A 25178-nucleotide genomic window follows, 5' to 3' on the forward strand; every position below is an offset into this window, starting at 1 on the left:
TTTTTAGAGTAATTACACAGACAGATGTCTAAAAACTTTTGTTATTAATTATGATAATTTTTAGCCTGCAGCTAATGAAAACATGACATTTAGAATAAGAATATTATATCAGGCCAATTTTTTAAAATCAATGCTTAATTATAATTTGTCACCTGCTTAAATATTGCTTTTTAAATGTTCTTCATCTGAGAAATGAGCCTCATCAGAATTAATATTTAATTCAATTTAACTGAATATGACGTGAAGAGGAAGTGTTTTTTTCTATCCCAACATCTCCTTCATATTGTGTTCATCCGAGTATCATAAACGTATTTTGTAACTGAGCGTCTTGAATAAGATAAGCTCATTCAACTCCACCTTTGATAGATAAACATGTCTTGGAAATTCAAATGCTAGAGATGCTGGCCGTCTGTGCAACAAGCTTTTGATCAGAGGGCTCTTCCAAAGGGTCATCCTTGTAATTGTGAGTTCTAGTTGTGTTCTCGCTCATGAAACTCAATAGCCCATATTCACCATATTTCTGAAGATTTGGTCTTTGATCTATGAGAACAACATATTTACAAGTCAAAGTCTATTCTCCTGCTATGTATATAATCAGCTGAAACTCTTGTGAGGGCTGGTGTGAGGAAACAGTAGAAGACATAATAGATTACACACTTTCTCTTGAGAATGTCTATGTATAACCCTCAACGAACATCACTGTAGATATTTATGTATACATCCCAGTAGATGCATGTTCCAGGAAATGAAATGCATCCACTTTGGTGTGCTGTTTTGAAATAGCTTACAGCTTCTACAGGAAGAAGAGTAAAATGTTGGCTTCACAATATGTGTGACAATACTTCAAACAATCTCTGACCTTAAAACATCCACTGAGTAAATACTGTCTATGTCTGCTGATCTCAGTGACAGAATATCAGATTACATTCAGAGACCAACAACAGCGATCTCATTAATTATTACCGTCAGCCAGGGTTAGTGTTGGTATGTTGCCTCTGTCAGCCAAGTTATTATTTTTTTATTCAAACACTGTTTTATGTCACAATAACATATTTTGCAGCTTTTGCATTCATGACCAATCTATCTGTAATCAAAAAATAAAAGAAGCTGGAAGTTAGATTTACAGACTATCGAGTAGTTGCTTCTTTTCTTTTAGCTTTCTAAAGTCTGATCATTTCGTTCTGGTTTATGCATATTAGGAATATCATTTTGCAGTTTACCTTGGTATAATGAAAGACAGCAGGCACAGATCTTTTTAGCTGCTGTTTTAATTTTTTTTTCTTCCCAGAACCTGCTCGTAGAGGTACTGCTATTGTGCTGTACCAAAATATTAGGCGGAATTTGAGTGTTTTCTTTTTTTTTGTTTTTTTTTTTTGCAGTTGTGTTGCGCAAGTACAATTTTGCTAACGTTTCCTAATATGGGTTTGGTTGCAGCACAAAATGCATTGATCAAAGATGTTAGCACAGCTGTATAGAATTATCTCATTCCTTTCACTCCAACTCTTCCCATCTTATAAATCACATTCCTATCTTCTGCTGTTCATGCTTTATATTTACATTCCTGTTTTATGTCCTTGTATGTAATCCCTGGTTGTTAAACATTTGTCTAAAACATACCAAATATTTTTTAAGTCCTGTAGACATTTGCTTACATAGCTGTTGTTTGCAGTGCATGCCTCTGCAACATGATAACACACTGCACAGGAATGTTTACTGTATGACACTAACATTGGAATTATATTCAGAAATCTGCAGTTCAGTTTGGAATCGGACTATAAATGCTTTTTCTGCTGAAATACAGTTTTGAACAGGGAGTGAGTCATTAATGTTTTCATCTAATGTTGGAATCTAATAAAAGATTTGAAATAAACAGCTTTGAACTCAACATATTTAGAGTTATTTCTGTATGCCAGAAAAAAGGTTTTATTTGTGCAGAATGTGATTTTTACAGGGGGCATAATGGTTCAAAAACATGTACCTTTTAATTTTAGATAGGACTCTTCCATTTTTGCATACGTGTACTGAGCGAATGTAGCATTGTTTAAAGTTATACATATGCAGAATGTTAACATGCATAAAGTGCATAAAGCTACAGTCCACAGTGCAACTTTAAAATACAATACAAAACAAGATGACCTCCCAGATGCGACTAAAATTGAAAGTTTCTTATGTAGCTACAGTGAAAATGAGTAAACAACGAAGGTCTGACACAAATATTTGTCAGAATGTTGCAGCTCTAATCATTTCTTCAGTCACAATTTTTTATATTTACAGATTATCTCTATGTAGACATAATTGTTAGAGATAAAATCCAATAATACATAAAAATCTTGTTTTCTACTGGTTTTATTCATTTTGTTTGCAAAAGTACATATTTTGGAAAATAACCACAGATCTTCTTCAATCAACTTATCTTCTTTTTCTTTTTTGCCTCACTTAAGACCAGATATACACTTTCCACTCTACGGTCTGTGTGTGTGTGTGCACTGTTTTCACAACCCTGGTTTCAGGACAGCAGATCACTTTCCAATTATCATGTTCATTGCAGCCATGGATGGAAATCCACACCACAAGCTTCTGTATGACTCCAAAGGGCATTTCAGATTCAGCACGCAGCTGTTTTTAACGTACTGGGTTCTTGTACAAATGTGTTCGTCACCTTCCCAGGGCATTTCAATGAACGGGTTCAAAGCCATCGAGGTTGACTTAGACTCAGTAGTGTACAAATGAGTCACGGTGACAGATATTGTTTCGGGATTATATTTCATGAAGAACATTGCCAGCATCAGTGCCAGGGCGATCCAGTGTTGTTTTCCTCAGCTGCAGTTGAGCAGCAGGGGACAGGTGTAAAAATCTCCTGGTAATATGAACCTCTCTTGGTCTCCTCAGAATGTTTCATGCCCGCATGAACACAATTTCAAGACAGCCCTATGTGCTACGTTGTTTTGTTCTGTCCCCATGGTTCACTTTCTGAAGACAAGTAATTTGCATAACAAATCGTGGTGGAACCGTTGCTCATTATGACAAGCAAAAACATGTAAAGTGTGTGTTGGCGTGTGCGTGGTTGTGCTTGTATGTGAGTGAGTGGTAAATTGAATTTTGTATCAATATGTTGGAATTTCAGAAAAAGGGATTTTACCAGTGGTGGGTTCTACATGAATAGTGGACAAGGTAGATCCTCCATTTATTTCTCCCATTCAGAAATGTAGTTCAGATAATTTAGAAATTGTTAAAGATGCCCTTTGATTTTGCACCAAGTAATTTTATGTGAATCAGACACCAACTTGAGCATAGCCTGCCACCTGCAGTGTATAGTAACATATACACTGTGCACATCACAGAGATATGAATATTCTCATTATCTTAAGAAGCAACCAAAACCTGCAGGGACAAGTGATAAGTAACCTTTTATATTTGTTATTTAATAAATCTCAGGCCATGTTACATTGTTCAGAAAGTTAAATAAAAAATAAAAAAAACGCTAGTTACAGGATGACAGTTTTATCCACTGTTTGCAGCCGTCCCAATTTTGCATTTCCAGTCACCCTTTTTGTTTTTTTCACAGTAATTTAAATTGTGTTACAGGTGAGGAAACTGAGTATTATGCTGAGTATTATGCTAAGATCATGGATGCAGGTCACAGTAGCTTACCGGGGGTGAATATACCAGAGTAGGCATTATGCTAGCTGGAGAGTGTGCGTGGTCATCTGTTGATATATCCTTTACCCCCTGTCAAAGGCTGCCAACCTCTCCTCTTTCTCTGTTCTTCACTGTCGTCCTCACATTTCAAACTCTGTTCCTCTCACCAGCTGTGACCTTTTTTCAACGGGGTCAGCAGAAAGACTGAGGCCGAGTTTATGTGTGTTTGGGGAGCGAGGGGTGAGGTGTGGGTGGCCGTGCCTATGAGTGTGTTTGGACTAGGGAAAGTAGAGGCAGTAGAGATGACATGAAGAGGGATTGTCACCTCTGTTCATTGAAATAGGTCGCTCTATCTCTGGGACTTCACAGCAAACAGAGACAATGATTGCCAGTTACTGGTAGCACTTCAGCGAAATTGAATTTGCTCCCACACAATCAGGACCAACATGTGTTCTAGTTTGGATTTGCTGGAAATTAAACCATACCAATGACCTTAAATAAACCATTTTATTTTTCTTCTTTTGGAAAAGATAGGGAATTCTGTTTTCTGCTTATGGGACAATATCTGAATTTCCCCTTTTTTTGCATTTCTACTCTTTATAACAGAATTGACTGCTCTTCAACTGGACTGAATTTTTTTGATGAAAGACCACAGATGTCTTCTGTTGGAAGGCTCCCTCTGGCTCAGTTCTGCTTCTAACTTAGAACATATTGTTGTGGTTCTTCATGCACTGAAAATATTCCAGAGGGAAAGATGGATTCTTGGAATTCGGACTCGGAAGATTCATGTGACTGGGGCGACTCATCTGAAGAGGAAGATGAACTCGGTGTCAAATATGATAAAGAGTAATGCCAGTCCTGCAGGGATGTGGGATGTCTGTTGCAAATTATGCTTTTATCGCGAGCCACATTAAATTAGAGGGAATATAGCTAAATTGGACAATAATTGTGAACTGTGTCCACTCCCACAGTTGTAACAAAGCTTTTAATGATAAAAACAGAGAACTTTAATAATGACACTGCTGATTTTTATTTGCACCACTGTTTCAAAAAGGCTAATTCTTCTTTCTTTGTTTTATTTTCTCCAGCGAGGACATAAGAACAGCTAACGTCATTGCAGCAGAGGCAGTCACCTGTTTGGTTATCGATCGAGAGTAAGTAGCAACATTTATTTTGTTTTGCACTGTTGGGCACTTAAAAGAAAAGGGAATTAATTGCATCAGAAGCTGGTTCCTAAATTCTGCTGCTACTCCCGCTAAGGTCAAATCATTGCATCCACCATTTGAGATCCTTTCTGTACCCCTAACATTAAAGGTCCTCACCTTAGTCAAAATGATTCAAGATACATGTCAAGAAACAAAACACAGGTGCAGCTAAAAATACTTGAATATCATTGAAAAGTTAATTGATTTAATTATATCATTTACAAAGTGGAAGTCATTAGTTGCTGTGATGAATAAAATCATATCAATGTCCTTAAATTTAATGGATCTACATCAAAACCTTTTATGTAAATATATTTACTTTCTTGGTTTGATTACTTTGTAGGTAATACTGGTAATATTTCACATCTTCTGCTAGTAAATGTGTTTGCAAATTAGACATTTTTTTCTCTATTTTTGTTTTCCAATACAATTATTCACTAATTTTTTAGTAATGTTGATTTATAATACATCTGCAGCCAAAAATTGTGAACTTGACTGTGTTTTACTTTGCTTTCTTTGGCGATTTCTGTTGCTCTGTAACTGCAAATAGACCTAAAAGGAAGGACATTTTCTAGTGACATTTCAATGACTTAAGACAGGAAAGCTAGACAATTGTAGTTATTTTTAGTTTTACTTCTGCTATGAAAGGAAATAAGGGTGATTTTTTTGTATTATTTGGCCTCTTGATATTGTTCAGAATAGAAAAGCAGAGTAAGTTGGAGTCATCTTACCCAATACATTCAGCTGGCCTCAGAAAACAGGCACATAGTAAGGGAGTCATCCAGCATGGGTGATTGCTGCTGCCTGTCACACAGGCAGCTAATGCTTTCACAGCTCACAAAGCCAGACTAATGCCTGTGTCAAACAGCTAGGCCAGTTTTGGTGCAGAATAATTGTTTTTCAATCTTTGTTATTCTGCGCACTTTTATTCATTTTCCAAGCACCCATGGATGCTTTAAAATGAAAGCAGCTCAGCTTAAGTGGCAAAACAAAGATAACAGCGGTAGCTGTGGGAAAGAGACGTAATAAAAACAAGTGGCAGGGAGCCGCTGACTCCCTCGAAAGCAAAACTCGATCAGCCAAGTATTTAAGCAAAAGCTTCTCTTAAAAAGAGTCAGGCAACAGGAGGGTTGGTCTTGAGCATCACATGAAAACTGCCTTGTTTAGATGTTTTTTACTATAATCGTTAATAATAATTTAAAGGAAAATCTAAAAGTAACTTGCTATAAGTGTAAGTGTGTCAGATTTATTTTACAAACATGACAGGACATTCATTTTCCGAGTCAAATCCACTGCTGAATTTATTCTCATAGGATGTTAAAAAATAAATAATTTTTTTCTTTTAGCTACATTTGCATATGTAATCTTTATAAACAAAAAATGTTCAAACTAACAACTGGGACTTTAAACCTCATGATTTATAAATTGCCCAGTGGCTTTCTTATCACTCCACAGAACAGAATATATTTTAATTCTATAATTTAATCAGTGAAACATTTATGTGCTCTCTACTTTTGGTCTTAAACTTCCCACTCACTCACCATCTGCTGTCACAGGGGTTTCTTTTTACTTCTGTGGCATAGATGAGCCTTCCCTGCTGTGATTTATTTTTTTTAGAGGATCGTCTCTAAAAGCAGGCTAATGAATTTTTAATAGTAACTGGCAGTATTTTTTATGGCTGTCTGGTCATTTTCTGCTCGCAGATCACTTGCAGAGTACAAACTGCACCTTACTGCTCCCTGTAACCAGAAGCTTTTGAAATATCATATGCATTTAAAGAGAATTTTCTTGAATAATTTATCCTGAATAGGCAGTGATTTCTTGTAGCAAAATTTGTGTCAGAAAAAGTTTGCTCAGAGCTATTTTAACATTTATTGTTACTGTTCCAGTTCATTCAAGCACTTGATTGGAGGTTTGGAAGATGTTTCTAATAAAGGCCATGAGGACGCCGATGCCAAAGCCAAGTAAGTCAAATATGTCTAATTTGTATGCACAAATTTATTGCATTAATTACAGAACATCTTGGCTGCCAACGCCATGCTATTTTCATAAGATATGTGCCACAAGTGGACCTGTTTATAAATGTACCTTTAGCCATAATAAATAGCAAGAGGAGACTAGAAAGTAAAACCACATAGTGAAGCATTTACTTCTATTTCAGAGAACACTATTTTTCTATTCTACTATTTCTATTTTTCATTGTAAAAACAACAAAATAAAAAATAAAATACGCAAGCATTCATGAAATGGTTTCTAGCTCTACTTATCAAGAAGCCCCTTTGTGTTTAGTGCGTCCTCACAGGTTCTATTACCTTAGGATACTATTTAAAACAAAACTTTGTGAATGTGTACCATTCTCATTTTTCAGGCTTTTAGAAATCAACATTTTTTGATCTGTTCAATCTCATCTTTACAAATTATATGCAAGATTCAGTCCCATCTGGGCTCAAAACAGACTTAATAAAACAGAGCAATTTCAACATGGTTCCACTTTGAGATTCTGATACAAATACATTTATATGAATTAACTCCAATAAGGTGTTTATTTCTAATTCTATTCCACCTGTGCGGCATTATTCATTCAATTCAATTTTATTTATATAGCGCCAATTCTTTCTTGTTGTCTCGAGAAAGAAAATATAATTTCAATTCAACTATAGATATTTTCCAACTGATTCAAGTTATCAAATAGTACAGAAAGCACAGTTAATTATTCAAAGTAGCTTAAAGAGTGTCTATCAAAGGAAACACAGGACATTGCATCCAGTCATTGACTTGCAGCGTGTACTCCTTCTGGACGAGAACAGCAGCAGAAAATTGCTTTTTCATTAGCTCACCATAATGTTGGAGAAGAGAACTGCAGAACAAACACTAAGCAAATTTTTCGAACCTCACTTTCCAGCACATCCAACCTGATCATGCGCAATAATTATTATTCCACAAGAAAAATGCTACGGCAATAGACCATTAAATACAGGTCTATTTAATGTACGATTTTATGTGTACTATTTTGGTGTTTGCATTTTCTGAGTGATACTGTGTTTGTGCTTTTCCATTAGCACTTATGAAGGGAGCTCTTTGTTCAAATTTGTGTTTATGCTTTCTGAAAGCCAAATGAAATATTAGACTTTGCAGAAAACTAACAGTACAAATCTCCCTATTCACACCTTCCCTGCAGAAAAATATAGTACTGACTACGTCATGCTGTAAAGAGACATCTTTTTTTCATCAGGGAGGAGGGTTACAGTCAGCCGGTAGCTGAGTAAACTAAATGACAATCCTAAAAATAAAAAATCTTTAAGGCTACAACAGACTTGAGACGGGGACAGAAGTTCACCTGTCACCAGACAAAACTTACGTTTGGGTCTAGACGACTGCTGGGAATGGGATTCATCCTTCGAACGTTGGTAATATCTAGTCAGCCAATAGCAGTAAAAGGCAACAGTTACTGAGTCTAGATAAGGGCAATGAGAAAAGAGAATGGCTGTTAAACAGGGTCCAGTGGATTAATTGCGGTGTTTAGTACTGGCCAGGTACCCCAATGTCTCTGCCAGCTGAAGTGAGAATAACAAAAACCCCATTGTGCACATTGTTGACCCCATTCTTTCTGTCCTTCCCTCTTCAGAGAAACATGCTTGGTTCTGTTCAAATCAGTAGCATACTATTCTTTGGTATGATTTGGATCATGATTCCTTTTCAGAACTTCACCCTAAAATAGAATCAATTGCTCCCGTGCCTCCCTCAGATCTGTCACATCAAAGCGGGTTTTACCCTGATTAAGGCTGCTCTCCCTGCCCCGTGCCGTCTCCTGTCTTGCTGGCGCTCCCTCCCCGGCAGAGAATATTTGTGTCTTTGTGAACATGCCTGACTCAAGGTCCCACGGTGACTGAAACTGCCTCTAATTGGTCACAGAGAATCGGCACATTTCGGCAGTACTGTACCGCAACCTGCCTCTGCTCTCTGTGAGGCTGACAAGTCTTTTCTTCAAAGACTACCTCCCTGCTATGTGCCACCTGCTGATATTGTTTTTGATTGAACTCATTCTTCTGTTACGGGGAGAAGCTACGTGTTCACAAAATAAAATAGATTATTTTTAACTTTTTACTCCGCTATTTCTACGAGCATAAAAACTGGTTTATCTGAAGGCAGAGTGAAACTGTGCATACATCCCCGTCATCTCTGCTGTTGACTGCCTTGTCAATGCAAGAAAAAGAGACTATAACATTTTTTCTATTCTAAAATTAAACCTTTAATTCTGAATTTACTTAAACTGAAAAACAGCGGTTGAGGAAAACGGTGGTTGCAGCATCTGGCCGTCGAGCCGCTTTATTTGGAAAGTGATGGGGATGGTTAAAATAAATAGGAACCTGGACGGAGATGTATATACCGTCCCATCTTGAAGGAAGAACTATTCGAGGCTACGAAAGGCTTGATAACAACCATAGACATACAGCCAAATGGACTTGTTCGGATTAAAACATTTTTCTATGTTAGAAATGCCTGATCAAGCTCTAATCCATCAGAGATCTGTGACACTCTTTTAAAACTGTTGTTTACAGATGCTCTCCATCCAGTCCAACTAAGCCTGGGCTGTTTTACATTAAATAACAGGCAAAACCCTCTTGTTTCTACTTCTCTAAGGCTGTCAGAGGAAGATGGCTCTACAAAGTGTTGACTGAGGGAATATGTACAAGCTACACATCACAGATTTTTACTTTTTAAAGCATTGTTGTAAAAGATTTGTTTCCTTCCACTTCTCGGTTATTGACTACTTTGTGTTGCTTTATCATGTAAACTCCCCAAAAATTATACAAAGGGTTGTTGTTATAAAATGGAGTCAGGTTCAAGTGGTAAAAGTACTTTTGCACTGTGTATATGAAAGCACATGACTCAGCCCTGCCTCTGTCAGCTGTGCAACCATTATAGTTCAGTGAACAGTATATAGTTTTAAGCAAAACTGGCATTTAAGCTTTAAGGTCAGACTGCTTTCTTCTTGCTCTTTTTTCTGTTAGGCTGGTCCAAAAAGTTCAAGAACAAAATAAATAAGGATAATAATGGCACACACACACACACACATGCTCGCACACGCCCACACACACATTACACATAACAATCCTCTCACCAACACATCATGGGGATTACGTCATCTTTATGACCTCATCCATTCAGTAATACAGATTATCCCCCTCTAGGGTCCCACTTGACCTGTAATGAAACCCTTAGTATTACAGTACAAAGGGTTTCAGTAATGGACTTTCCAGGTAACATTAATAAGTAACATGTTGTTTTTGTTTCACGTAATGGACCTTTAAACTGTGACAGTAACCAGGATTACTTGATAGGTCTTGATCCCACTGAGCTTTGTGTTTGTCTTTAATTTTATTTTAGGTTGTGGTGCTGTTCTAGCCCCATGGGGTTTACTCACAAATGCAATTTCCGGAATTTAGCAGTTCTGTATGTTTATTTAAGAGATATGTTGCCTTGGTTTTGCACAACAAACAGTTCATGTGTGGTTGTATCTCCTTTTATGGAAAGCCTTTTAAGAATTTAATATATATGTAGAGTAGGAGACTAATGATTAATGAATAGTCTATTAATTAAAAAAAAAAAAAAAGGAAATTAACTGCACTTACTCAAAAAGGCTACAATGGACAAATGTTTTTTTGTGAAGAAGTGATTACATGTAGTTATTTTTATGGTTGAGTTTTGAGTTGCATTATTTCTTTTTTCTTCAGGCTCTTGTTCTGTGAATTCATAAGTAGAAGTGCTGCTATCTGCTGGACAAATAATGCTATTACCAGTAAATGCTTTGGATTTTCAAAAATCTTAGGTTTTTAATACCCTCCTACCTTAAAAGAACATACATTTTTTGTCTTTTACAGGACTCATCCCCAATATATTTATGAAGTACAACTAGGATCTCCCAAATCTGCAAATTTTATGTCAGGCATGTTCATCCTTACCGTTTTTTTTAATATATTCTGTCACATTTCATCCATGTGTTACAGTAGTGTTTTTATGTGATAGACCAAGACAAAATAGTGCATAACTGTAGAATAGAATAGAATGGAATGGGATACAATGGTCTTTATTGGGTTAAAACATGTTTACAAAAACAAAAAGCCTAATTGTGGCATCTACTTGTACTTGTACCCCTATGATGTTATACCCCCAAATAAAATCCAGTTTCCTTGATGTCACCTAGTGAATCGTGGTGATAGCAGCATCATGCTGTGGAGGTGCTTTTCTTCAGCAGGAGTACGTAGGAAACTGGCTAAAGTTGTGGAAAAATGGCTGAAATTCAATACAGGCCAATCCTGAAAGAAACTTTAATGAAATCTGTAGAAACCATACATCTGGATGATGATGGTATATTTCCAGATAACCCAATAGGCTTGTCACGGTGGCATAAAGTGGATCTAATGCATTGACCTAGATGGACATGCTATGAAGGCACAAATTCGTACAAGAAAACTATGTATTATTTTCCTTCCATTTAGCAGTTATGCTTTGTGTATTGTTCTCTCATAAAATCCTGATAAAATACAATGATTTTTGGGATAATACACAATAAAACTTTAAAAAATTCAATGATATGAGTAGTTTTTCAAGATGTTGTAATTTACTCCGAGTTGTTTCTTTCTTTTACAGATGCAATATTTCTTTTGACTTGCAGTGTTATCTGGGACACCCTAGATGAGGGGAGGAAGGGGCAGAAGGCTCACAGGGGAATGTCACACGATAGTAATAGTGCATACATAGACACAAATACAACGCGAGTCTCCTGGTAACCTGGTATGTTTTCTGAGAAACATCATGCTTAACTGCCTGCTAACACGTGATACCACAATGTACGTACATTTTAAATATCTGCTTTCAATAAAGTCACTCTTAAGTAAACAGTATTGCTAGTCTTTACAGCTCCACAAAAGAGCCTGTCTGAGCAATCCAATAAAATCTTCCTAGTGGGTACTTTTTAATCCTCATCAATCACAAACTGTCAGGCTGTTTTATGGTCAAACAAACAAACAAAAACTAAATAAATTAAAACCTGACACTGAAGTGATAGTCTGCTCTGAGTGACCCAGGAGGCCAGTCCAGGCTCAGATATGTCCTATGCTCACTGATCCAGAAACTGAGCTGATGAAACTCTGTCTGGATCAAACTATAGCCTGAGAAGACAGGGAGCGTTTGGGGGATAAGGCTCAGACACGTGGAAACAATCTCGGCTGCCAGCATGTTCGGGTCATCAGTGGCATATTGTGATGTTCAGTGGCGGAGCCAAAGTATGTCTCCAGTGCTAAATGAGAATCGGGAGGCTCATACAGAACTGCTAAATTCGGCGACACATATTCCAGTTTGTTCTTTCCTGCAGAGAATGGGGACGGGCTGGGGACACTTAGTCTGTGTTCAAGCGGAGGTTGAAGCAATTTGCCAGAGGACTAAGCTCAAACACATCCTGTTCATGTGTTAGTATTTATCCACTCCACATCCTCAATAACATCCTTGATAGATTACTGTGATTCTAATCCTCTAAGATTTGCAAACAAATTAGCTCAGGGAGAAACGGATATTTTTTTCCTCAGGTTGTTGATAGTGGATTATATGTTCTTTCATCCTTCAACTTGTCTCTAATCCTTCTCCAATGTTTTCTTTCCTCCCCTTTTTTTCTGCCGCAACAGGTATGAAGCAGAAAATGCATTTTTCTTCAATCTCAATCTGGCTGACTTCAACATCATAGACACCCTAGGGGTCGGGGGCTTCGGACGTGTTGAGCTGGTATGGAACAGTGCGTTGTAGTGTGAACATGAAGCATGGACATCCATACTAACAAAAATAATTAACCGTTACTCAATTCTTTTGGCCACAGGTTCAGCTAAAGAGTGATGAGAACAAGACTTTTGCCATGAAGATCTTGAAGAAACGACACATTGTTGACACAAGACAGCAGGAGCACATTCGATCTGAGAAGCTCATTATGCAAGAGGCTCACTCTGACTTTATTGTCAGGTATAACATGAGCAACCTTTTTAAGGCGAAGTAGATTATTAAAAAACACATAAGTTTGATTTGCCATTGAGATCTGATCTTTGTTTACTTGTAGCTAGAGATGTATTTGTTTGAGTACAAAACTCTGAGGACGCCACTAAGCATGTTGTTGCTACAGAGGTTCAGGTTTAGAAATGCCTAGTTTGACCCGTGTTGGCTCTTCATAAAGGTGGGGAAGAGTTTATAAAGTTGGATCAGTAGAGCTGTGCTACCAATCGATGGTTCAGTACTCACTTGTTCTTTATACAATTGGACATCTTTACTGTATTTTAGTGGCACTGGAAAATGCAATGTCTTAGGTAAATAAACATTTCCTTTTTACAAATATTCTATAGTAGCTAAGGACTTTTTTGGGTTTGTGAAAACTTTCTGTAGAATTAGCATTCAAGTGTAACACTCACGTACTGCAGACTGGTGCCACTGCCACTGAATTGACATAAGGGCTACTCCCATGTTGCAGCAATGCCATTTTAATTGCAATACTTATTCCATGCAAATGTCTGCGATGATGAATCACTCACTTTGAAATGCTTTCTGATAAATTGAGCTAATAATCATTTGACCATTTGAGGGCCATCATAGATTATATATAGTGTCATGAAGCGGTGCGGTGTGAGGTGGTGAGGCAGACGCTTGAGACCCAGGTAGAAATGAAAATGATGATTTTAATGACGGGAACACAGTCCAAACAACGAGCAGCAGGCAGATGGACACGACGACTAGACATTGACAACGACATACAACGACAAGGACCCGACGAGGAACAAGGAACACAGGTGGAGTTAAATACATGGGCGGGTAATCACAGAAACGAGACACACCTGGGAACAATCAAGGGGAGGACAGGACAACGAAGAGACTCAAGGACACAGAAAACTCTAAATAAACACAGAAAAACACAGATCCTGACATATAGAGTATATTGTATTTTCATTTCAGAACATCCATAACAAAATGTAATTAAAACTAACATGAAAATATGTCATCCTAGCGCAGTAGAACTGGATTGCTAATTGTAAATTGGATATTTCTGAATATTGTAGATATCAACTGTTTTATTATATTTTCCAGACTGTATAGAACATTCAAAGACAGCAAATACCTCTACATGTTGATGGAAGCATGTTTAGGCGGGGAACTGTGGACCATACTTCGGGACCGGTGAGAACACTTACACCCCATCCAAGTAGTTTAGTTGGATCATACATGAACACAGAATCAGTGACAAAATGCAATGTTTAGAAACCCTTAGTCTTTTTTTTTAATTGTGCAACAGGGATTTTGTTTGCAAACCTTTTCTCATTGGTGTCTGAGGAAAAACGACATTGTTACTTATGTCGATCACCATTTAGCTTTGTTGTCTTGCTGTTTTCTTAGGGGTTCTTTTGAGGACTCAACCACCAGGTTTTACACAGCTTGTGTAGTGGAAGCTTTTGCTTATCTGCATTCCAAAGGAATCATCTACAGAGACCTCAAGCCAGAGAATCTTATATTGGACCACAGGGGTTATGCCAAACTGGTAAGAAATCAATATTTAATGTCTGCCCATTTTAGCTATAACATTGTCTCTTTTTTAAACAGGTATGTTTTATGAACTGGAGAAATATCAAGTTCTTCCAAATAAATATAGAAAGAAATGTGGACCTTCTCTTAAAGTGGAAAATGACCACAAAATTGAATAAGATGAAATGTGGGTTTAATAAATTAGTGAAGTTTCCACCAGATTACTCTAATAAATATTAGTATCTTAGAAAGATGCTAACACTGTATGCACAAAAAAGCCCCATGTTGCTTTGTTTTAGTGATGTGAAAAGTATCAACGATATTGCTTCGGAATACCTGGCAATAAATATTATTTACTCTGATCAATTCTAGTTATGAAACTAGTTGCAAATTATAACTTTTTCATCTTCTCATTAGGTGGACTTTGGCTTTGCCAAAAAAATTGGGTTTGGGAAGAAAACCTGGACCTTCTGCGGGACACCGGAGTACGTAGCACCGGAGATTATTCTGAACAAAGGCCATGACATTTCGGCCGACTACTGGTCTCTTGGAATCCTGATGTTTGAGCTCTTGACTGGCAGGTACATACAAGCCTGGTCATGTTTGTCATGTTTTGGTCATGCAGATATTTCTGCAGATTTTGTGAAGCTTTGCCCTGCGTAATGCCAATTTTAGCTGACTTTGATATTGCTTTAAAAACTCTAGTTAACAAAATCATAATATGAATTATTTATTTATGATAGACGTAGAGGCAACGACACGTCAAGCATGCAAGAGAAAAATCACTATTTAAAGTTAAAACAAAGACAGTTAACAGGTTAAACTCTCATTAGCCTGTTAGTACATTTAACAAGTTTAGTACTATTGATTATAAACAAAATAAAGTCCCACGTGTAGGACAGTTGTGGGTAGCCAGAGCTGATGGAAATGCCTAGTTTATGCTGTGTTCATTAATCAAAATTAAAATGAAACTTTTGATTTTTTTGGCTTGCCAATTATTGGTCAGAGTAAACTAAAAATCTGCTCATTCCAATCAACAGACGATTCTACACTGTTCCCTGGGGTAATATACAGTCATGTCCAACAAAGTTAAATATTATTGAATATTACTTTATTTCAGTAACTAAATATACTAACTGTGACACAATGTACAGCGTAATTGAACACAGACATATTTTTTATGGGCCATTATTTCTGTTAATTGTTACACTTACAGCTAATGAAAACATTTAAAATTAAAATATTACATCAGACCAATAAAGAAACCAATTTTGAAAATAGAAGTAAAATAGAAGTATGGCAAAATGAAATGTATGCTGAATATCTGCTTAAAAATTGTGATTTGATATCTTTAATCTGGCGAGCCTCATAGAAATGCATATTCTAATTTATTGAAAGGCTGTAGATTAAATGACTGTAGATTTCTATGCAAAATTATGTTGGAAACTATTTATGTAAAGACAAAAACTTTAATTTGGAGTTACAAAAACTGCTTATTTTGATGTACTTCTTTTTACCCAACACTAATGCTGGCCTCTGTTATACAGTCCACCTTTCTCTGGCCCTGATCCAATGAAAACCTACAACATTATCCTGAGAGGCATCGATATGATTGAATTTCCAAAGAAAATCACCAAAAATGCTGCCAACCTAATCAAAAAGCTATGCAGGTAAGAGTCTGTGCTTCCAGACTCTCTCGTCTGATTATTTAGTTTAAATGCTTAATCTTTACCGGTTTTCACTTTAGGGATAATCCTTGTGAAAGACTTGGAAACTTGAAAAATGGTGTCAAAGACATCCAAAAGCACAAGTAAGCAAACTTTCATAATGGACTTCCATGTGCAGTTTCTGTTGTTCTCTTTTATGATAGCTTCTTGCTGATTTTCTTTCAGATGGTTTGAGGGCTTTAATTGGGAAGGTCTGAAAAAGGGGACATTGACGCCTCCTATTATCCCTAATGTGAGTGCACACTGCTGACATTAATTCTCATTAAAGCATTTTCCTCGCTTGTCGTCTCACACAGCCTCATATAATCAAAATCTGCTAAACGTGTTGTTGCTTTTATATGAAATGCTTTTTGTTCTTCTGTCCCGATAAGGTCACATCAGCAGTCGACACAAGTAACTTCGACAGCTTCCCTGAGGACAACGAGGACCCGCCTCCTGACGACACCTCTGGCTGGGATGTTGACTTTTGAAGTTCACCTCTCTCCACTTAAAACCAAAAGAAACTCTTCTTTTGTAGGCTTTTAACGGCTTGGAAGCCAACTCAGAGGACAACTCAGAGTTGTTTGTAGAAAAAGGAACTGCATTAAAAATGAAAGAGAAGATATGGAAATGATGATGGATGGTAAACCCTCTGGGTCTCCGATATGCCTTTATTTCACTGTGGCTCTGGATAAAGCATTTATATTGGGACTGCTGTAGCACTTCCTCAGTGTTGTCTTATACTCAAGTTTATAGGTAAAGAAAGCACAGGGATACTCAGACATTTACACACACATACAACATAGCCTGATACTGGAGCCAGGTTTTCCCCTGTAACAGGGGAAGGTGTTTATTGGATGTATGAATGTGTGACAACTTAACTAAGTTTGAATTCTAGGGTTAACAGGAGGGTGAAAACAGGGAAAGTTGCTGAGAAATAAAGCAACTTTTGTGAATTTTATTTACAAAGTCTGTCTCTGCAGAACTGTTCGCTGGACTTTGGGATAGGTTATAATGTTACTGCAGCTGCTGCCTGGTTTGTGACACGCAGCTACTTGCAACAATCTATGATACTTTCCACAGATGTACACACTATAGTTTCCAGTTATCAAGTGCTCAAGACTAACCTGAATGTCAACAATTCTCTTCTTATTTAGCATACCTGCATAACATTAAGCTATGTGTGGCACATAGTGTTTGAATATATCAGTTACATTGTCATACATGAACATAAACAAACGCTTAGTACGCTTCCTATGAGTTTTATCTACCTTGAAAAGTACAAACACTGTGCATTCAGTGGAAAGAGTCATGACTCTTTAAGTGCCCTGCTTAAAGCTTAATGAATCAAACACATCTGCACACATGACAGCTCGGCTAGCATCTCCATGAAGCAGTGTGTCATTATGCACTTAAGAAAATTAACTGAACGGTTATAAGTCTGTTTTAAACCTTAGTATGAGTCAAATTCTTTGTCGCCGTTTTATTGTGCTTCAAGATTACATTCTGCTTTTTGTTTTTAAATCCATTAAAATCCTTATTGCCGCTCACCAAATCCCGATGTTCCCCGTTTGCTCTTGTACAGCTCTGAAATAACTGTGAACCTGGTTTCAGTGTCTTTGGTGCTGTTGGTGAATTATGATCAGCAATGTTGAGATGACAGTACTGTTTATTGTTTTGTACTGTGATTCTTTCACCCTCTTTTGTTGTGCCAGATTACTTTGTGATGTAATTGATGTCATGCTATAGAGAAATGGAGACTTGTGTAAGTTTTCAAACTTGAGTGAAAATCTTGACACCATGTTACATTGTGCTAACTGTAATTTTAACTAAAATGAGTCAAATTTGACAATCTCTCCTTACCCAAATTTAACGATCTTCCCAAGCTAAATTTGACCAAACTTTCTCTTTCAGCCAGCTTCATAATGCCTTTGAGGTCAATTCAACAATAGTGAACCAGATACTTTTGTTGGCACTCTTGACAAAGATGTGTAAATGCCTTAAAATAAATTCATCGTTTATTTTAGTTTTTAAAAAAATTACAAAAAAGTAAACTTTTTATTTGACTTCATTAAGTCAGTATAAAAACCATTAAGAGTTAGTTGTTTTTAACACAACTGTTCGCACTCCAGCTACCAATGCATTATACAAAATCGCTTTATTAAATGAGACAATAGTTGGACTTATCTAATAACATTTCCCAAGGATAGAGTTTCTTCTTTGCACAATATGTCTTGATTGTCTAGAGTTCTGGATCCTCTCTTATGCCTTCATCTCTTCAGCTCATCCCCAAATTTTTCTATAAAGTTCAGGTTTGGAGATTGTGTTCGCAATGGAAGATGGTACATTTTGTCTGGGAATTATTTCTGTGGTTGCCACTTGCATTGCCTTCTAAAATATACAAATAAAATCTATTTCAGTTTTCCTGCAGAGTCCACCAGAGGCTTATTTAAGATATCCTGGAATTTCAGAGTTGGTTATGCTGTGCTCTCTAAAAATCAAACAGGTCCACAATTTAACATATCTGCCACCATACTTTACAGTGGGTCTGATGTGTTTTTCTTCATATTCATTTGTTGTTTCACACTAAACCCATTCAAAATGTTTGTTCATGCAATACCGAATCTTAATGTCCAAGACAATATTACCCAAGGTCCCAAATATGGGGCTCTTTGTAGCAATTCACTAACAGGTGAACTTTGTCTCTTTCATCTATGTGCTTACTCTTTACTGTGGCAATATAGACCAGGGATCCTCACGTTCTCTAGTGGGTTTGTGTACTATATTTTTTCACACAAAAAGTTATGGTTTATGAATTACAAGGTTGTATATATCATGATCAACTGAAAAATAAAAGTATGAGTTTATTTTTTTAAGTTATATTTATCTTTTCTTCTAGAAGACTTAGCATTACAGAGATCTGTGCCTACTGTCATTTCTTCAAAAGCAAGTACTTCCTAACATGGACTTCCCACGGATCAAATTAAAATAATTTTTTTGGAATTTTTATATTGTAAAATTATGCTTCTGTAATAGGAAATACATATGTTTTATGGCTTTTTACACATCTTTTTCAAATATGTGAACAAACCTATTCATATTTGTTCTGAAAACTAATTGCAAAAGAAGAAGAAAAAATAACTCATTTTATGAACACACAGCTGTCACAATCCCTCATTGGTCACCCAACAAGCTTCACCTCGCCACACTAAGAAAACAACTGAATTTAAAGTCAAACAGATTGTAAGTGCCTTAAGTCAATGGCATATAAAATAAACATCACATGACCTTTTCAATGCTGCATGAACACATGTACACCTCAGAAACATATGTCCTCTTTAGACTGCTATGTCTCACCCTTTGTTATAAAAAAAAAAAACAAACGCTTAATACCCAAGGAGAGAATCCAATTGTTTTAAGGCTTACAGTTGATAAATGAAAAACGTTTCTTGTTTATGATATTTAATTTCTTTTATGAAGACACTAATTTAAAAAAAATACCTGACTTGGCTGCAATGACATGCTTTTCTCTTCTTCTGTGAAATGAAGAAGTCAATCACTTATGGCCTGATATGAAACACCAGTGAGCATTAATTATAATCCAGAAGGTCCACCCATCACTTGTTACAGCCATGAAATCTTAACAATCAGAGAAGGCAAGAATGATTTGCAGTTATAACACACAATTTCAACCTGAAGTTTGTTGTTTATTAGAACTGAAATATCTGGCTTTCCTAATAAAAGTCAAGGTCATTTAATCATTATTTCTTGGGTGATGAAAAAGAATGGGAATGTTATTTGTGTAAATAAAGATTTTATGTATGCTTTTGTTTATGTTTACCACAAAGCCTTATATTTGTCCTCTCCAATCTCAAGGAGTTTTATTTTTGTTCTCAAATGCCTTTCATCAGCCCTGTGTTATTTTTTCCTGTTATTTACTTTTGCAGAGTGCCACGTGTCAGATTTTTAAAAAAAAATATATAGAGAGAGAGAATAAAAAAACAATGCTTTTGAGTCATGCTTGTCTGTTGTAGTTTTTGTCTTAACTGATTAGGGATAAGAACAAGACAAAGAAGTGGATACAAGTGCTTAATATCATCATGAAACCTTTCAGTTGGTGGGGTATAATTCAAAGCCAACATTTTGTCCTTAAAGTTGATACTTTAGAAGCAGGAAAAATGAACAGGGGACAAGGGAGATTGAAAGAAAGAAATCAAAACCTGGGCATTCACAGTTTGTGGTGCATGGGACATTTGGTCATCTGTTTAAAACATATGATACTATATAAAAACATTCTGGTTGAGTGGTTGATTGAAAAGAGTAAACCAACTACCAGTCAGTTGCAGTTTGCCGAAGCTGCCACTTGAGGGAGCGCCTGGCTAGAAAAATTTCCTTTAGGTGAAGAGCCAGGGTCTTCTGCGAACTGTAATAATCAGTCCTGGAGTTAATGACATGCACTTTAGAGGGAAATGGAAATGATTCAGCTCGATGTTTTTCGCACAACAGAAATCCGTTTGGGGGGCAGGGAACTGGCTTCGGTCATAACAACAGGGTGACATATAGGAGATCAAAGGGGATCTACTGCATCAAAGGACCTCCACCTTACCTGCTCTGACATTTAGTAAGGTGGAGATAAAAGCGCCACTTCAAAAGATATGCACCAATTCAGACGCGCAAAGTACTGCGTGTTTGTCAGATGTCCAAGGACGGCCATGCGTGCTCACACAAACGCATGCACCCCCACGCAATCCGATTGGTTCGCTCAGACACATTCTTATCGAAATTGACCAGCAGGTGACGTTCAAGAGCATATCTGTCTGTCTGTCTGTACGTCCGTCCGTTTTTTGTATATTGCTGAACACAAATCCTCTCTTCATTGACATCTGTCGCGATGCTGGAGCCCAACAGGTCATGGGGCAGATCAGAGTCGCCTTTAATCTCAAAGTGCCAGTCACTCCTTGAAGGCCTCCCCTACGGAAGTCCGTTAATTCGGCAAACTATTCACACCCCATAATGCCCCGCATATCCTAAACACATTGATGTCCGCCGCTGGTGTAATCAAGCACACTTTGGTGGATAATTGCCACCTTTTGGCAAATCAGAAGGATCAAATGAAGTGGTTAATCGACCAAAGTAACTTCAATCACTTTGGTCCTGAAAGTGCCAAAGGGTACTTTAGAGTTATCTTGGATGTGAAAGAGGCTGGAAGAATCAAATGTGCCGGTATTTTGCACCGTCACAAAGATTGCTTATGGCTGCTATTGAAACGATAGATGAAAGTTTTTTTTGTTTGTTGGTTTTAAATTTTTATTTTAAGAAAATGCTTACAATTTTACGAACTGAAAGGTGATATTTTTTTTATAATCTCAACAATCTCTATAAAAGTATAGAAAATTTAAACGTGCATATTTGATGCTGTATTTGCAAAGAGGACGGATAATACCAGCCTAAACTTTAAAATGTTGTTCAGTTTGTGTATTCAAAAGACAAATAGATCAGATATCCAATAGAGATTTTGTTGATGACTCTAAAGTCTGATCATGTCTTGTGGAATCTAGGGGTGTTGCTGAATGTCCCCTGCGCGCCGCTGATGGGTATTCAGACAGACTCTGCGGGTCATTATCTTTCCACAAACACCACGAAATGTAGTCCTGTGCAAAGGATGGCCATTTCCGTACAGTGTGGCTCTGTTTGAAATTCCTCCCCCTCCGCCTTTGTTGTGCACAGCGAGGGGCGGGAAGACAAACAGGTCTGCATGTATAAAGAGATCACCCCAGGACTTTTCTGAGTCAGGAGGCATCCGAGCATCGTGCCGAAACTAGATCAGATTTTATCTAGATTTGATCAAAGGAAACTTTGGGATACCCACGCCGTTTGGACTTTGTCACTTTTTGCTATTCAGCATAACATAAGGGATATCTTTTTTTTTTTTCGTTCTTTCTCTATGTTTGTTAAAGAATTGAAGAGAAGAATCATGCAGATGCCCCTTGCGCACCATATTTTGGCTGTGCAGCTCTTTCTGTTTGGATACTGTGGAGACGTTTACGCGGGAGCAGTCCTGATGAATTCCAACGCGATTAAAACCTTACCCGGTGCGGGGAAAGGTGCAGACACCGTCAGTCCAAGTCCGCGCACCTCACCGCCTGGTGGCATGGGACACAAATTACCCTCTGACACCTTGCAGGTAAACTAACTCTAGTATGAGTAAAAGTCAAAACCATAAGTAAGAACATAAACATGTTCGGCTTTTTTAATTAACTTTTTTTTATGCTGCAGCAGTCAGGTGCTTGCACAGATGACGAAGATTGCGGAGGTGATGAATTCTGCAACGACGCCCGGGGTGTTTGTCTCCCGTGCCGCAAGTGCCGGAAGCGCTGTGTGAGGGATTCCATGTGTTGCGCAGGAAACCGCTGCATCAATGGTGAGCAGACATCAGAGATGTGATCATTTCTGTGATTCATCTGATTCACGTAGTTTGAGTTTTCTCTGTGTTTACTTTACATGTTTATCATTCAAACTTTCTATTTGTCATCTTCTGTCGCAAACAGTTCTTTAACACTCTTATTTGCTGTCTTCTTAAAGGTGTTTGTCAGGTGAATGACATTCACAGCTCAGACTTATCTGTCACCACTGGCTGGAATAAACACAACAACACCATGGAGCATCAAGGAAAGAGGACACCCACAGCCTCTGGCTTCCAACCGAACACTGTCAAAGGTGTGTTACCTGTCAGATATGACCGGCCTCGTGTCACAGAGTCAACAAAATGTTTTCAGACGTGTTATATGTGACAAATGTCAATTCTATCCCTGTCTCCAGGCCAGGAGGGTGATGCATGTCTGAGATCCACAGACTGCTCCGAGGGTCTGTGCTGTGCCAGGCACTTTTGGTCCCGCATCTGCAAGCCTGTGCTGACAGAGGGCCAGGTGTGCACTCGCCACCGCAGGAAAGGCAATCATGGCTTGGAGCTGTTCCAGCGCTGCGACTGCGGCGAGGGCCTGGTGTGCCGGGCAGAGAAAGGAGAGCGAGACCACGGAGTCAGCCGAGACCACGGAGTCAGCCGAGACCACGGAGTCAGCCGAGACCACGGAGTCAGCCGAGACCACGGTGTCAGCAGGACTGCAGCCCGGAACTTACACACCTGTCAGAGACGCTGACACAACCACACAGGCGCATACAGGGGCATAAAAACTCACACACAAAGACACACATCGATAAATCAGTGCAGACTCTGCAGACACTGACAAATCCTCCACTCCCAATCTTGTGTTTACCAAAGATGCTGACACACACTCATATGCACGCGCGCACACACAAGACACTCTACACCTGAGACATTCTTTCCTGCTAAATTTGCTGACACCAACACATCACCCGGAAGGATGGACATGAATCCTGGAAAAACGAGACGCCCGCAGGGACACAACATTGTGAGACCAGCATCTCCGATTCCCCATCATCAGGTGAAGAATCTGAAATCAGGAAGTGACATTCCAGAAGGATTTGGGGAATCGATTTGTGTCGTCAGTGGCAGAGCTGCTTTTGTTTCTCTTTTATGGAACTTTGAGCCACTGTTATTGCAGTAAATTACTGTAGTGTAAATAATATCCTGTAAGTGGCACTTATTTGTCCCATTGAATTAAGTCAACACCAGTATTATAAAAGACATGGTGCTGCATGTTTTGTAAATATGTGACATATAAATATATTAAAATATATTGTTTTATATGAAACTATGTAAAGAAAATGTGAATATTTGTTTTATTATTAAATGTCTCATGATAACCTCACTCTTGCTGTCCATCATTTCATAAAACTTATTGCAGAACAGATTTAGCCCAAAATTTATTGGGATTAACTGTTGCCTGTGCAGGAAAGATGTGTTTACAGTAAAATAGTTACTATATTGTGGAAAGTAAAAATTTGTGAAAAAAAGAAGGGTTGGTTTAAGTACAATGTCAAGCCCTAATGGCGTTTTTATTGAAAGCAAATCAAAATTAGTTGATGTTTCAGATCAAATCTGATCTCCAAAACTTTATGCTGCTTTCTGATAATACAATTTTATGAAACTTCAAGCTATTCTGAGACTATAAATACCGATTAGAGTGTCTTAAAGGGAATCCCACAGTCTGTCAGAGGGCGACCAAGACCAAAGTGCACTTAAGCTCTTTAGAAACAACTTCAGTCTTAGAAACATCACTGTGTTTTATCCAAATGACATTTTACGTGCCTTAAATCGGTTGTCACTTTTGCCAGGGATTTAGAGAGAAGCCTATAATTATTTACACAGGAAATGGAGGAAGAAAGAAGTTCACCACCATTGATCCTTAAAAATAAAACGCTTACTGAAAACAAAACAGCAAAGTGTTTTTAATCAGAGTAATTTCCTAGTATTAAAGAAAAGCAGTGTATTATGCAAACATATTATAGTAGGTTAAATTATTATCCGTTTGCTGATTTGTATTATGCCTAACTCTTCTGACAGAGTCAAATGTGATTCTCAGTGTATCATGCAAGAGAATAATTGCTGGCACAGTTCTTCCTAGTTCCATTTGCCCTTTAAAGAAAAGATTTACATGACTCCTTTAAATGTTTGAACAAGACCTACTCCCCATTCATAACATCTGTCAAAAATATGCACTGAATATCTCCTTAAATCATCCAAAAATTAGTCACAGCAGGAGAATAAGTTGTTCATTTTAACACAACTGAATTGTAAGTGTGATTTGTGAAGGCTACATCACAGGGGAGCACAGGACAGGATGTGGTCATATCAAATGTTAACACCAAAGTGGTAATAACAAAGTATGTGTGTTGCAGTGAGTGTTTGTAACCTAAACCTTTGGTGTTGGCTAGTTTCTAATTATGACTTATTTATATGTAGCAGAACAGATAGTTGCCTATCTGGTTTAAAGCCTCTAATTACTTCATCTTTCTCAATCTGCACCAGCATTCATGAACTAAAGTGCAGAACAACACTTACATTTTTTGTGTGATGCAACCCCAAAAAGGATCTTGCCTCTCAATCTCTGTAATCTCTCGAGTTGCACAGCACAGCCTGCTTCCTGACATGTTG

The 25178-nt window shown here is 37.7% G+C and overlaps 2 protein-coding genes across 5 annotated transcripts in view; both read left to right on the plus strand.

Annotated features, from left to right (window-relative positions):
• Window positions 1–19936, plus strand: part of LOC114138474 (cGMP-dependent protein kinase 1) — a 94014-nt gene extending 74078 nt beyond the window's left edge. For 2 of the 3 annotated variants that reach the window (XM_028007760.1, XM_028007758.1), the window contains exons 8-18: window positions 4728–4793; window positions 6734–6808; window positions 12527–12623; window positions 12715–12854; window positions 13965–14054; window positions 14271–14412; window positions 14814–14977; window positions 15944–16066; window positions 16144–16206; window positions 16289–16355; window positions 16495–19936. In XM_028007760.1, the coding sequence (XP_027863561.1) occupies window positions 4728–4793; window positions 6734–6808; window positions 12527–12623; window positions 12715–12854; window positions 13965–14054; window positions 14271–14412; window positions 14814–14977; window positions 15944–16066; window positions 16144–16206; window positions 16289–16355; window positions 16495–16593 (1126 nt within the window). In that variant the 3' untranslated portion in view covers window positions 16594–19936. Of the gene's footprint in view, window positions 1–3910; window positions 4486–4727; window positions 4794–6733; window positions 6809–12526; window positions 12624–12714; window positions 12855–13964; window positions 14055–14270; window positions 14413–14813; window positions 14978–15943; window positions 16067–16143; window positions 16207–16288; window positions 16356–16494 lie in introns of those variants that run through there. The other variant, XM_028007761.1, reaches the window with a different exon arrangement.
• Window positions 19937–21831: 1895 nt separating this feature from the next.
• Window positions 21832–23852, plus strand: LOC114137454 (dickkopf-related protein 1-like). Of its 2 annotated transcripts, none has more exons than XM_028006042.1 (4): window positions 21832–22286; window positions 22379–22523; window positions 22685–22819; window positions 22922–23852. In XM_028006042.1, the coding sequence occupies exons 1-4, from the start codon at window positions 22047–22049 to the stop codon at window positions 23257–23259; spliced, it is 858 nt and encodes a 285-aa protein (XP_027861843.1). In that variant the 5' UTR covers window positions 21832–22046; the 3' UTR covers window positions 23260–23852. The 2 variants fall into 2 exon arrangements, with proteins under 2 accessions (XP_027861843.1, XP_027861844.1); XM_028006043.1 differs by having other exon boundaries at window positions 21833–22286; window positions 22382–22523.
• Window positions 23853–25178: the final 1326 nt, after the last annotated feature.

Source organism: Xiphophorus couchianus, chromosome 22, assembly GCF_001444195.1.
Source record: "Xiphophorus couchianus chromosome 22, X_couchianus-1.0, whole genome shotgun sequence".
Classification (NCBI taxonomy): Eukaryota; Metazoa; Chordata; class Actinopteri; order Cyprinodontiformes; family Poeciliidae; genus Xiphophorus; species Xiphophorus couchianus.

Coding starts and splice junctions, on each gene's coding strand:
- LOC114137454 (XM_028006042.1), top strand. CDS start 22,047: ATGTTTGTTAAAGAATTGAAGAGAAGAATCATGCAGATGCCCCTTGCG. Junction 22,524..22,684: donor AGGAAACCGCTGCATCAATG/GTGAGCAGACAT, acceptor GTCTTCTTAAAG/GTGTTTGTCAGGTGAATGAC. Junction 22,820..22,921: donor CCAACCGAACACTGTCAAAG/GTGTGTTACCTG, acceptor CCCTGTCTCCAG/GCCAGGAGGGTGATGCATGT.